Source organism: Struthio camelus, chromosome 6 (genome assembly GCF_040807025.1).
Source record: "Struthio camelus isolate bStrCam1 chromosome 6, bStrCam1.hap1, whole genome shotgun sequence".
NCBI lineage: Eukaryota > Metazoa > Chordata > Aves > Struthioniformes > Struthionidae > Struthio > Struthio camelus.
In genome coordinates this window covers 44,852,932-44,866,953 of record NC_090947.1, presented here as the reverse complement: position 1 = coordinate 44,866,953, position 14,022 = coordinate 44,852,932, and the positions used below count along the sequence as shown (strand labels likewise).

The following is a 14,022-nucleotide window of genomic DNA, read 5'->3' as shown; positions in this document are numbered from 1 at the left end:
CAGGGTTTTGGCACTCGTATCAGGAAAGAAAAAACGCACCGAAAGTTTAAAAACCACTTTTCCACCCGTTGGATGCTTTGAAAGGTATGAGCCAGGGCCGGATACGCTGCGATCGCAATCGCGCAGGCAGACACCAAGTCACCTGGCCCAAGCGTCGGAGCGGGAAGCCGAGCCAAACCTTCGACGCTGGACACCGTTTCTTTGAAACAGGCTTCAAGACACGTGGGCGACTCCACTCCACATCTCCCCCGGGAGACAAGAGCGCTCGCGCTACAGCCCACGACCAGCTCTTTTGCTGGCACCCGACGAGAGCAGGTCACTGCACATACGTCAACAGGGGAGTTCAGTCAAGTGAAATTTCCCCTTGCATGTTTTGTGATATTTAAAAAACGTTTTTTTTACTGATTCAAAATGCCAAGCACGTGAAATGTCAGATTTTCCCATCCAGCCTGTTTTATGCTTCCCAGATGAAGACCTAGTAGGATGCAGTTGGCTCAAATCACAGCCGTCCTGTCCGTACGGGAAGTGTTGGTGTTTTCCACCTGTTGAAGACACCTGTACCTCACTGAAGAAGTCTGAGACGAGACTGGCAGGCTTAGTCACTTACTCATAAGTCTTTTTCTCCGCACCGTCTTCAACTTCTAACCAGTATCGACTGCAGCAAGTATCTCCTGCGCAATCCCCTCTCTGCACACAGTTCTATCAGGAGTATCTGGTCACGGGTACCAAATTAAAAGATTAAAAGAGCTTCCCAAGAGGCAGAATCTCTTCAGCCTGAAAACATCCTTCCTTGACATGGCAGCAACGAACAAAAGAGTTTTGATTATGGTGAAAGGTTGGTAAAATGACACAAAGCAAGGGCAGTGTTGGACCTCTGCACATGTTGTGTCTTGCCTGAGTGATGGATGGTGAAGCCCTGGGTTCACAGCAGCACAGCCTCCAAGTCCCGCGTTTGCAAAGTAAGTGAAAGCGTGTGAGAAGTTGTGTATTTGCAGTGTCCCAGCTACTGCCATTTCTCAGGGCTGCTGAGAGCTTTGCCAAGACAACAAAGCCCCTAAGACGCCGTGCAACATAGCCCTTGTGAATTCAAACCAGTGTGCCTCCTTCAAGAAGCAATAAAAGGAACATGTAGTGAAATAATAGTAAAATGAAGTTTTTATTGTTGGTAGTAAAAGACAGCAGCTTAATTCTCTGTATACGTGCATATGCAATCACACTATTAAAATTAATTAACTACTCTGAATAAGCATTGGGAAAATATATTTTGTTTTCCAACAGTGCACTCAGCCTGGTCCAGTCTGAGCTGTGACCCTCAGAGTTCCTGCAAAGTTGTCTCGAGGCTAATGCTACTCTTCTTTTCTTCCTCTGGTATTCTGCTAAAGTGCACTGGCTTGTACTGTAGCACAAATCCCAGGCAAGTCAGATAAACCATGTAGCCGGTTCTCACAAATCCATGGAAACAAGCACAAAGGCCTCAGGAATACTGCTAAGGAAGCCTCGTCGCAAGTGGATAAATGCAGGGGTCATGGCAGCCTGGAATAGCTAATGTAGCCAAAACTGCAATATTCCATTCAAACAGCATTTTCCTTCAGTATGAGGTGCTGGGAATAAGAGATGGCTGCAAATAAAACAGGCAACAGGCCAGAAACTATCAAAAAGAGAAGCAAATAGTTAGCAGAACGCCCCTGGCTATCCACGCGGGCTGCCGACGCGGGTTACATGTGGCACAGCAACTCTAACTTATTTCATATAAACGCAGCAGAACCCTGTCTGGCCCCGCGCCGGAGCACGAGGGTGGCCCGGCGTCGATCCGCAGCTCCCAGCCTCGTGTACGGGGGAGCAGGCTCTGCTCGCGAGCGCCAGGGCAGAGCAGGGCCACCACAGTGCCCTTGCACTTTGTCTCCTCCACGACGCTTTAGAAGCTGTTTGCGGCTCAGTCACGCTCAGAGAGCAGCTGGAACCACACCGAAACGTCTCCTGGACCTCCTGACCCAGGTCCTCCTAGCCAAGAGTCTGCACACACAAAGTTTGCAGCGCAGTGAGGGCTTTTCTTGACACAGGTTCAGCAGCATCGGGACTTCAACAGTGATGAAAGTTAGGAAACTAACATTTTGGAAAAGGGAAACAAGGGACGGTGTACAAACCCACCTTGCCCAGGAGTAAGCAAGAAAGGGCTCTTCATGGTTTCATTTGCATTTGCTTTCCTGTTTAGCCCAGACCTAGAGCTCCTGCAAATGGATGAGTGAATTCAGGCTGCTAATAGGGAATGATTCGCGGACTTCCGCACCAGCCTGGATGAACCAAGCACACCCTGCAGCGTGCGTGAGCTGAGCGTTTAAGGACACCGCCATCTCAGAGCGCTGGAGGTTGCCACTGTGGTATGGTACAATATAAAGACAGACGAGAAATTAATCCTGCCATCTCCCAGAAAATTACTAACCCACTCCCTGCACTACCGATGAGGATTTCCCTATACCCGCTTCTTGCCTTTTGGCAAAGTTAAGAAAAGCTATTCAGCAGGCCTGTCACTCACCTGATGAGAACGGAGGCTCACACTTCCTAAGATCAGGACAACTGTGTGAAGCATGGTTTCCTGAATGCTGGTAAACCTGCCCTTCCCTCCATGTGTCCCAGACTACTCCTTCCCTCTTTTGGTTTTCATTTCCCTTTGGGTAAAAAAGATGAATGGTTCTGGCTTTTTTTCCTGCTGAGTTCTGCTCTATTTGATTCCCTCTCAAGCTACCAGTTTGTTGTGCCTTCTTGGTGGCTTCGAAAGACCCACGTGTCTGTTGTCAGAAGTGGTCTATTCAACGTTCACTTAACGATCTACTGCAAACAGAGGCTGTGTGTGCAACGCCTGGTGCTGAGGCCCCTCCAAAGGGAAGCAGCCTGGGCACAAGAATCAGTGATTTCAGATGAAAGAAGCAGACTAGAATAATTTTTGACACACAGTTTAAGAAAAAAAAAACATCCTCTGTTTGAACATCCTGACCTTAGCCAGAAAAAAAACTGGCCTGTAAAATCATTTTCAAATGAAAAGCCATTTTCAATAAGAATTCTCAAAAAGATTCAGATCAACTGCAATTTTCCAGCACAGTCAAATCCTGAGAACTAAATTCTGTTCTCATTTGCATCAGAGCAAAGCTCAAAGCCTCATGAAATACTTGATGTTCATCCTGATGTAAATGAGGGCAGAATTTGGTCTGAAATAGCCTGTTTTCCCCACTGACTTTATTACAGTGTGAGTGCTAGACTCAAGTTCAGATTTCTTTTGAAGTTATTTCCTGGCAAGGAGAAAGAGTGGCAGAGATCTGGTTTGACAAGTCTAATCTCTCCTAAATATGCAGGCTGGGTCTGACGAGGGAACCGCAAGGAAACTACAATACAGAGTTAGGGGAGCCACACAAATATTATTGAGCTTACACTGTTTTGATGCGGAAATATACTGCTACAAGTCTAACACTCAGTGCTTCACATGCCAGCAACGCCAAGATTTTTCATATACCAGGTGAAAGGATTATAAGTATAAAGTGTAAAGACTGTAAGTATAAAGAAATCATTGCTGAAAATTAATACTTGCCCAGGAGGAAAGTGGAAAACAACAGCAGAAATGCAAGAAATAAGCAGCATAATTGGATAAACAGAAGACCAGCTAAAACCAGAATTTAGAAAAGTAGAATATCCTCCTTGCACACCCCACTTCACCTGCAGCATCCAGACAGCTGCACCGCAACAAAAGACTTGATCAAACAGAAACAGGAACAGAATAAATAAATAATGGAGGACAAACTGATTGGACTATGCACATATTTTAAATGTCAGAAAGGGAAAAAAAAAAGATGACAGAGCACTTGAAAGAAAATGAAGGAGCAAAAACTTTACTAAGGATGTCAGGAAGAGAAAATAGCAAATGGGACTTTACACTTCCCTGAGACAAGCAAAAAGCCCCATTTAATAGGCCTTACAGACCGTTAGGAGTGGCATTTCTACTGTAGTCCTTTGCCAGACTTATCTGTACTCCCTAATACTGTCCTCCCTCATGAGTCATATTTTTTCTATTATAATGTAGTAATAAGCCATGGAGAATTTGAAACCAGGATAATGATATTGTACTTAGCATGAACACAGGGCTTTCCTACTTAAAGCACTTCTCAAGTATTACCCCTTGTTCTTCAAAACAAACCCATTTGCATGCACTTCTGTTATTCCTTCATTTGACAAAGGTGCACATAAAGACAAAGATACCAGGTCACTTGCCCAAGGCTACGAAGGAATAAATGAAAGAACTAAATTAGAACTTCACCTCCCAGTTGTGTGCCTGTACTACAGGACTGCAGGTCTTTTCCCATCTGATTGCATTACCCTGCGCAAGCACCTGCAGGAGCAGAGCTTTCTCCATGGCCACACCGCAATTTTGGCTACGCACCCGCTGAACAGCCGGGGAAGCGTCGGCAGCAGCGCTGCGCTTCGCCCTGCCTGTGCTCTCGGGTAGCTCCACGCGCACAGCAAAGCTCACGCTCAGCACTGGGCTGGTCTTGCAAAGCTCGAGGCTGCTAAAACATGACCGTGCTGCAGATTAAGCCTTTAGCTCTGGGTCATGGTAATCAGCTCAGAAATACAGTTACGGTGAAGCTCTGCTAGGCTACATGCAAATATTTACAGCAGATGTAAATCAGAGAGATTTATATCTCTTTACCAGAGATAATTCCCAAAATACAAAAAGTTAAAAAGTTAACAACTTGGCTTGCCAACCGTCTGGATTAACCCACTTATTTCAATGCTGGCATTAAGGAAAAACATGCGATATCTTTACACCATCCCGTTGGGACTCATCTAGTTTAACAGTTTTAGACCTGGCAAGACTAGATGTTCTTCTTTGATAATAAAGCCGCACACCTATGCAATATTCAAAATAAGCCAGAACAGCAGCTTTCTAGGACCTCATTCCCACACTAGTATTTCTAGACATTCGCACAATGATGTTCTTAAAACCTGTATGCAGACATGCGGTACACCTGAATGTATGACACGCAATTTTGACCCACTTGAGCCAACAGGAACACTTGTACCAATTTCGGCTTAGTCAGTGTTTCATCACAGAGACCTGATTTCATAATTTCTTCACAAATATAATTCCATATGATAGTAAAAACAGGAGTTTTTGCGCTTCAAGAGCTTGTGCTCTGAAAAATAGGAGCTCCAACACAGAATTCCTATTTCTTTCATCTGAGAATATGAAAAAGCATTCAGAGACACAGGAACCAGAGGAAAGCCCTCAAAATCTCCATTCATTTTCCACTTAAGAGAGACCGCATGACCGACTGAGAGGTGAAAGGGGACAACTTACAGCCTGGATTCACCTTGTGAGGATCCTGGCCCTTCATACAGAGGTGCACAGAGCGCTGGCATGAGAACTACTCAAGTTCCAGAAATCGTCCCAGACACAGAAGTTTTGTACCATGTGTACTTACTGTAATTTTTAAAGAAGAGGTTTTGTTGTGATATTTAGGCCCGATATATTCAGTCTTGTCTACATTTCTAAAAATGAATGAAACATAAAGCTCTGGCCAGCTTGCTCTGCATCACATTCGATAACCAATAACAAGTTAGTTAGGCAACCTAAAAACAATGTGTATCTTAAAAACCATTAAAACAGCACGAATGGGAAGTCACAGGCGGGCTCGAAGCAGATGCAGGCTGAACGTGATGCCCATGTGGCTGCGCAGCTCCTGCCACATGTCCTTGCCCCAGCACGCACCACCCTCGTCTCGCAAATGGAGCTACCTGCAGCATCTCCACCGCGGTCCCCGTCCATGCTCCCACACGCACCCAGGCCTTGGACACCTTCTCCTATGAGCTGCTGAACTTCCAGCCTGTGCTTTGCAGTCACCTCTCCTGCAGTCTGGAACCCTACCACCGGCTCAGTTAATAAAACCGGACTGAGTTGATGGACAGCAAAAACCTAGTACAACTGTTTATAAGAAAAGGATCTGACCCCAGAATCCAGGCCTACTTCTCTCCTGTTACCCTGGAGACTAATTACTACATTGATCACAGCATTTACAGGAGAGGACACCTCCTCAGAGACCCATGCCCATAAAAAACACCATTTAATCAGATCCTCAAACAACTGTCTGCTTCCCTGCAGCTCAAAGTAGCTTATGGAATATCTGCAGGTCTCCTCACTTTAGGAAGTCCAGCTGAATCAGAAAGCTGTAGCCAATGACATGTAAGAGAGCAACAGATAGAAAGGCACATCAAATTCTAATAAAGCAAAATAACATACCTCCTTAAAGTTATCGAAGGCAGATAAAATGATTTCATGCCCTCCTCTGACCAGACAAACAGCTGCCAGCAGTTCCAAGACGAGGGCTTTCGTTCTGCAGAAGAAGAAAACACAATCCTCAGTGACAACCACGCGGTGAACCACCTGCTACCTGTTTGCGAAATGGACGTGAGACACTGTGAGAAGTCCTTTATATTCAGTGTCTTTTTAATCTCTGGAAACTACGTAAAGCTTGACCCTGTAGGATGCATAATGCCGAGTGCCTTCTGACCCAGGGTATTTTGAATCTCCCAGGATCATGCTCTCATCTGGGCAACTTTTCACCATTTTAATGCTTATCAAACCATGCAAAAATTTAAATTACAAACTATATTTATGGACGTTCAAGCAAACTGATGTCAGTTACATAAATCTGGTAATGGCAGACCACGTCAGCTTTCTACAGTTTGTATTCCAGGAGAATTATCTTATGCAAATTCTAAAAAGAGGCAGTTTTATGAAACCCAGCATCACCACACATCAACCGTTAGTCAGATGTTTTCACCACAAGCAGCCCATTCCCTCTGAGTCCAGTTTTTAATGAATATGCTTTAAATTCAAATCTGTACTTTTCCTGATACAAATCTGAATTATTTTCTATGATAATTTACAGTGTTCATAGCCACAAAAAAGTAAGAAGTGATTCTCTGAACTGAATATAGGATGCTTTAGCACGTCTTTCTCCTCTTGATTAAGAAAAGTGGGCAAATTGATTGACAGCAGTGCTAGCACAGGCATATTAATGAAGGAGAGAAGACAACAGATTACTGAAAGAAAAATATGCAACAGACTCGGTGTAACTCTAATATAAGTAATCCCCAATCTTTCCTTACAGGGTTCGCATAAGGCAAAAGCACCAACAGGACTACATGGCCTGATGAACTATTAGCAGATATTAAAATCATGCAAACACATATGAAATTAGTCCCATGCTTAAGGGTTTACTCAAACCAGATGTTACAGAAAAAGAGATACCTTTTGGCTTTCAGAGCACCAACGTTACCTTTGGAAACCAAATAAAATGTTTACTTTCCCAGGGAATTTTCAATGATCATGTTCAGTTCTTACTCGCCAATTTTTTTTCCTGCCACAAGAAGAAAATCCAAGCTCTTTCAGACAAGCTCAAAGAGTTTTTGCTACGGACCACCCATCATAGCCTCTCCAAGGGACAACTGCGGTCAGGAAGGGGAGAGGACCAGCACTGCTAGGTTGGTGGCACCACTTGGGCACAAACAGAACGGATGGAGATTACGACTGCGCCCTAACGTCCTCCTCCACCTGGCCTGCACACGTCGGCAGCACTGAGCTGCCCCGTGCATGCAGCTCTGTGGCACCTCCCAGAGCTGCTGCTTCCCTTTTTGCAGATCTCAGCCAACCTTAAGCACTCAAAACACAGATTTCCTCAAAAATCAGGATGGGACTAAAACAAAAAAAGAGGTTATGAACAGCAATAACATTCATTTTTGCCTTTAGATTATTTTATCCACTTTTCAAAGCATTTTCTGTAACCAGAAATCTAAAAAATCTATCCATTTAAACAATGAACGCTTAGGGTCTCTATTAATCACCTGATTTCCAGGCATGGGACACCAAATATGATTAAAAAAAATAACGTTCCCACGTCCTTCCCGTTTCTACTGTGCCGAGGCTTGCTGATTTAACTCTAAATAAACGAAGGGAAGGAAGTACTTACTTCCTCCAGGACAAGACTTCAAATGGTGCACTGTAAGGTAAGCCAGCAACGCACACGCAGGCTGCAGTGCTGCTGTCGCCTCGCTTTCACTCATGCCCCAGTTTCACCTTGCCTTACAAATATCTCTTTCTCAGGTTCGGTTTCATCAGACATGCAAGAAATCTCTCGTTGAAAGTGGTGGTGGGATAAGAAGTGCGTGGCGGGAGAAAGGCGGCTGCAGCCTTACAGAAAGTGGTGCTCCTCTGCAATTACCAAACTCTTGCTGCGGTCGAGCAGCAACCCTACGCTGAGTCAGGTGCTCTGCAAAGACAGAGCAAGAACTAAACCCTCTCCCAAAGGATGTACAACCTGAGGACCCCTCAGAGAAAATCTAGTAAAAAAGGCTTTCCTGCTCCTCAGGAAAAATCACATGCTAAACTGCTGGCTACCAGCAGGGCACCGTCTTTGCAGGGCAATCCAGTTGGAGTGCTTAAGCAGCAAACTTGTATTTGAGGAGTCAGTAGCTTCTGAAACCAATGGAACTAGACTGCAATTGTTTATCTGTTTGCACCATAATATAGATATAATCTGACTCAAAAAGGAAGCCAAATTTTTGCTACAGTTTTACGCATAAACATACCTGTGAAAATCAATGCAGGTATATTCTTTATTTACTTACTTCTTAAATTCTCTAAAAGCAAGTATATCCTACCTGGGATTCTTGTTGTTCAAACTTAGTGCAATTTCGTTAACGGCATGTGGATGTGACATGACCATATTGAATCCATACTGAAAAGTGAAGGGGAAAATATTGTTTCAGCTTTGAAACCAAAAACATTATTTTTTAAATCCAACAAATTACATATCTCTGACCAGATCTGGCAGTCTTTCACAATGCTGAAAGCCAAACAAAACGTTGTCAAGTTTACAAAGTCAGTCAGCACATTTCCCTTTAACATCATGCGTACCAACTACCCTGCCACTCCGAGCGCAGAAAGTGCTCGGTTTGGCCTTGTGCCAGCCTTAGGACCCCCCCTCAGGGGCCCTAGAAGCTGCTCCTCCACCATGGCCAACCTCTCTGCCTGTCCTCCCCCCCATTTTAGTTCTCACAATCCAGTGTGTCATTTGCTCTCTAAAGAGGAATTTGCAATTCAGCTGCCAAAATCACTTATTTTCTAACGTGCACGCTGCCACAGAATGACTGCTGCATGCAGTAATTGCAAAAATACTCCGGGTTTGTTCTCCAAATATGAAAAAAGAACTGCTTTGGAAAATACTGTATTGGTTATTACCATGAGATCATTGTTTGCATCCTTCCCATTAAAGCTAAGGAATCCAATAAATCCCAGGGAGCTGCTATCCATCAAGAGCAGGGTTCACGCATGCAGGGGTGTTGGGAATACCTCACAGGCTATGCAACTCATAATAAAGGTGTTCACGATAGACTTGCTTTGAAACATGTACCTGTTAGCAGTTATCGTTTCAGAAAAAAGCCCAAAGTACCTGAAGCTACCTGGGCATGCTGCATAATCACAGCATCCCGCTGCAGACAAACGAAACTCATGAAAATAAGATTCATTTTGGATTCGTTTACTCTTTGACTTGCAGTTATCATAACTGCCTTGCAATAAACATTTAACACAGCAAAATCTTGTATTTTCCATCACGGTGTAACTTTCACTCTTCTATAATATTCTCATTATATTTCCCACGAGTTTGTGCTAAATTCCGAGACAAACTATAATTTCAATTGTGCAGGTGCATTTCCAGCGAGTTAGGGCAAACTGAGCACGTCACTGCCGACAGAACCCGGCCCAACATGCATGTGCTGTTATGACTATATGTGTCTTTAGGTGTGTACTAAGTCAGCCCCATCCTCCACGGGTAATGGCTGTGTTACACAGCTTCCCAACCAAGCTATCTAAGAACGAATAAGAAGTTAAACCTGCACATCAGCTTTACATTTCACAGGCAAGCTTTCCCTCCCCCTGCAAGCAATGAAATAGTTACGTGGCCCAAAAGAACTGAAACGGAAATACCTGGTAATTCATTATGGCACGCAAACACATGATGCAGACATGAACATCATCTTTTTTACTCACTAATCTGGAATTTTTTAGCGTTCTTCGGCTTGGCAAGGTATTATACCTGCAAACAAAAACAATTTTCATCAATCGCAGGACTACTTTTAGGTAGCAAGAATAAAGGAATGGAAATATTTCTCCACTTAGTGAAAACACACAAATCTTTCAGTTCTGCAAAGCGTACAACCATCTGACAACGTGCATGCAAATAAAGCAGAAAAGAAGTCATCTGGTGATTACATTAGTGGCCCAGGAGCCCTCTGCATGCAGCGCTCGGAGGTGCTGAGAGGCCTGAGCAGCATCAGTGAGGGACAGCACTAACCCCCCGGGATTCGAGCCTGGGCAGGAGGCTGCTCCAGAGCCCGCGGCTGCTCCGCGTCCCCGGGAGCCCCGGCCCTGCGCCCGTCACGCACGCACACCGGCCCAGCGAGCCACGCAGCCCGGCGCCAGCTTAGCGGCTATTTGTCCTTCCCCGCTGCCCTGGCCCCTCTCCAGGTCTTGGCCCACCATCGCTTCGCGCTGTCGCAGAGAACTGTTCATCACCACGGCGCAGCGCAGGCCCAGCAAAACCGCGTACTCAGCGCAAAACCGCTAGTTTTGCCGCCAGTCTCCTCCTCTCCCCACGGTACAACCCATGCTGTTAGCCACAGCGTTGCTCACCCAAAGCCAGGCACCTGCACCTTTCGTGACATGTAACAGGAGAAGACAGACTTGCCCACAGACAGAAGCATTCTGCGCTTTTTCCCTACGCGCTGCGCTGGTTTACACTATTCTGCAGGAGCAATTGCGCAGACTTTTGATAAAATTGCACATACGCAAATACCTGCAAACGTATTCATTTCTGTTGCATTGCTTCTACAACCGTTAAAGAGTGAGGCCTCTTTTCTTTTCTACAGACAAGCTTTCTGAAAGCCCTCCAAGTCATTTTAGGAAAATACAGCCTTTAGGAACTTTCCTCATAACAGAGGCATTAATTATTTTAATTGCAACCCCTAACTGGTAACTCAATCTAAAATTAATTAAATAAGTACATGGAATAAATACAAAGGGAAATCTTTAAATCTGTCATTTCCATGGCATGTTAAACGAAAACCACATTTCAGTTCTTCCAGAGCTATTGCTTATTTTCTTTAAGAAAAAACACGCTTCAAGAGCTGAGTTCAGGAAATTAGATCCTGTACGCGGACTGTCATACATGGATGTTCTTACAAACACAGATCTAACAGAAAAAACAAGGAGAAAACTATGATTATGGTCAAGAAGCTCTTTTGACAGTAACGTATTAGCTGTCGCAATCCAGGGGCACGAGCCCGCAGGCCGACGGGCCACCCCAGGCACGCGCCGGCTGCGGCCCGGCGCGTCCCGAGCGCAGAGGGCCCGCGTGCCCCCGAAGCCGCGCCGAGCAAGCAGGATTGCTCTGCAGACCTGCGCAGCCACAGCCCGCGACACCTGCCATCAGGCAGTCAGTGACAGTAAAAGGGTACTGTTTGGTGCGGGCAAAACACACTATTTGTCCTGCTCCCCCAGTTATGAGTCAGCGTAGCAGAAGTCCGGGAAGAAGGTCCAGGCACCGGTTTGCAATCAGCCCCGGCGGTGCCGCGGCGCTGACCTCCGGGGAGGGACCCCTGATTCCCACCTAGGCAAGGGAGCAGCGGGACCGAGCTCCCAGCGTCGGGCAGGTCCCTCTTCCGCGCAGCAACTGGGACGGCCGAAGCCTACGCTCAGGACATTTGCTTTCTTCACGCTATCGCACTCTGGCCTCAAAATGGAGGAAGAAAGTATAAAAATCTACCGATAGAAAGAAAGGAGGAAAAGTAGCATGGTGCCCGTGCAGTTAAGCGATTCAGAGCGTCACAGTTCTGCCGTTCGCTACCCAAAGGGCAGCTGCACGTGGGGAGGAAAAAGAAATGCAGAGATGAAACTTGACCCGTACAGTAAATACAGTCACCAGTAAAAATAAGTCTTCTTCAGACACCTGCAGGTAGCGTCACACTTCCCAACGCCACTGGTGCAACCTGGACAACATACAAGGGCAGGCTCTTTTTTTTATTTAGTATCTGAGAACAACTGCAGTGGAAAAAGGTTCTGGATTATGGGACCCTGAGCTATAATCACAGTATCCAACCACAATTAAAATTAATCAATATTGGTACCCCGCGATGACTCAAAATACAACTGCAAACGTGCTCCAAAGCAGGGTAAAAAGGAGGGATGACGAACAGAATAGCTTCCAGAAAGGCAAGTGGAGTGAGATTTTTCAGCCTGATAAAAAGGCAGGGAAAGAGAACTATTATTGCAGCAAGTCAAGCAGAGGGAGCGAATGGGGGATGAGCTGTCATTCCTTCTCCTAACACGGCAACTGTGTGGCCTCAAATATAATTACCAGGTGACAGGCTCAAAGCAAAGCAGGTAATTTTAATGGCCCTTCTTTGTGGAGGCCACCACGGACCTGAGCTCGGCACCGGGGCATGCCGCAGATGCCAAACGCCGACGTCGGCTCCGGGAGCACCTACACAGAGTTGCAAGGCAAAATGCCTCAGGGACTACTAAATACAAGATACAATCCTTAGCAAGATGAGTAAATCCACAGACTGCTGGAAGCAGGCATGCGGGCCAGGAGAAATATCTCTGCATATCTGCCTTGCTCTTATGTTCTTCATTAAGCATCTGTTAACAGCCAAAGTCAGAGGGGATATTAGAAGAGGCTTTGGTTTTATCAAGAATGGTCTGTCTTCTATCCATTATTATTTTTAAATAACACTCATTAAATAGTAAAAAGAATAACCATATGCCAATCCAATCGATGCTGCATACAATCGCCTATTTTACAACCAAATGAAGTACATCCTTCCCAGTTTAAGCTAAACTGCTCTACTTTGTGTCACGATGAACTAGGAATACTTCTTTACCTGTCTAATTTGGTAGCTTGCACATGTCTGATCATACCCAAAAGCAGTGTTTTTCTTTCAGAAGTATTAGTTGTGGGGGTCTACCACAGGCAAGCGCTACAGCACCATATTTGCTTCTAAATAACATATACACATTCCACTTCGTTAGACCCAAATATAAAGGCTATATATACCATGGCCACACTTTCCTCGCTTCTCTTTTTGCTCTGCATATTTTGCGTGCGTCTGGGGGACTGTCCCATTTACTGCTGGTGTCACTGTGCAGTTATTTGTCTCATTTGTGTTACTCATTCGGCTTAAAAGAAAGGTGTAGCTTTTAAAATCACAGTGATTATCATTATTATTATTAACAATAATAAAGATTAATAGTAAACACATAAACAGGTAATAACAGACTTGTTTTATCCTGGCTCACTAGCTCACTGTGAGCAGAAGGAACGGACAGGTAGATTTTCTCACTTTCCACATACAGAACAGAAGGGATGAACTGCCTGGCCACCCGGCCAGCGGGTCCAGGCACCCCGGCCCCCTCGCTCCAGGCCGGAGCGATTGCTTCGCTTCACTTTCGTTTTCCAGGAGCGCTGAGATACGAAAAACCCGCAAATTCAAAGCAGAATTCAGGCAACTGCTTCGTTTCACGTGAACGCATCAGTCGGCTCGAGGGCGCTCCAGAGCGGTTTGAGGTTTGCTGCAAGCGTGACCCAGCTCTGCCCGAACCACGGTGCGGTGCAGGGCGCCGGCGCGGGGCTGCCGGGACCGAGCCGCACGGGGCGCCCAGGGCTCCTGCAGCGCCAGCGGAGAGCCGAGAGCCCCGGAGGGCCACGCGCCGGATTGGAGCCCTTTTGGGCTCCATTTCTAATTACAGCTCCACTGACTCTAGGTTTAATCCGGTGTTCACTCCTCCCTCCGTCCGAAAGCGAAGGCAGCTCTTTCCTTCCAGCATCTCCCTTCGGGAGCTGGGCAGCACGGCTGCGGGCTAATCTTAACAGATGACATCCATTTACAGAGAGCACACAGTGTGCCACAGCGCTG

The 14,022-nt window shown here is 45.8% G+C and overlaps 1 protein-coding gene across 9 annotated transcripts in view; it reads right to left on the bottom strand.

Moving 5' to 3' along the window:
* FMNL2 (formin like 2) overlaps nt 1-14,022 on the bottom strand; it is a 198,791-nt gene that overhangs the window by 40,560 nt on the left and 144,209 nt on the right. For all 9 annotated transcript variants that reach the window (XM_068949401.1, XM_068949400.1, XM_068949399.1 and 6 more), the window contains exons 7-9: nt 10,037-10,145; nt 8,710-8,786; nt 6,287-6,380 (exon numbers count right to left, since the gene is read on the bottom strand). In XM_068949401.1, coding sequence (XP_068805502.1) covers nt 6,287-6,380; nt 8,710-8,786; nt 10,037-10,145 — 280 coding nt within the window. The remainder of the gene's footprint in view (nt 1-6,286; nt 6,381-8,709; nt 8,787-10,036; nt 10,146-14,022) is intronic.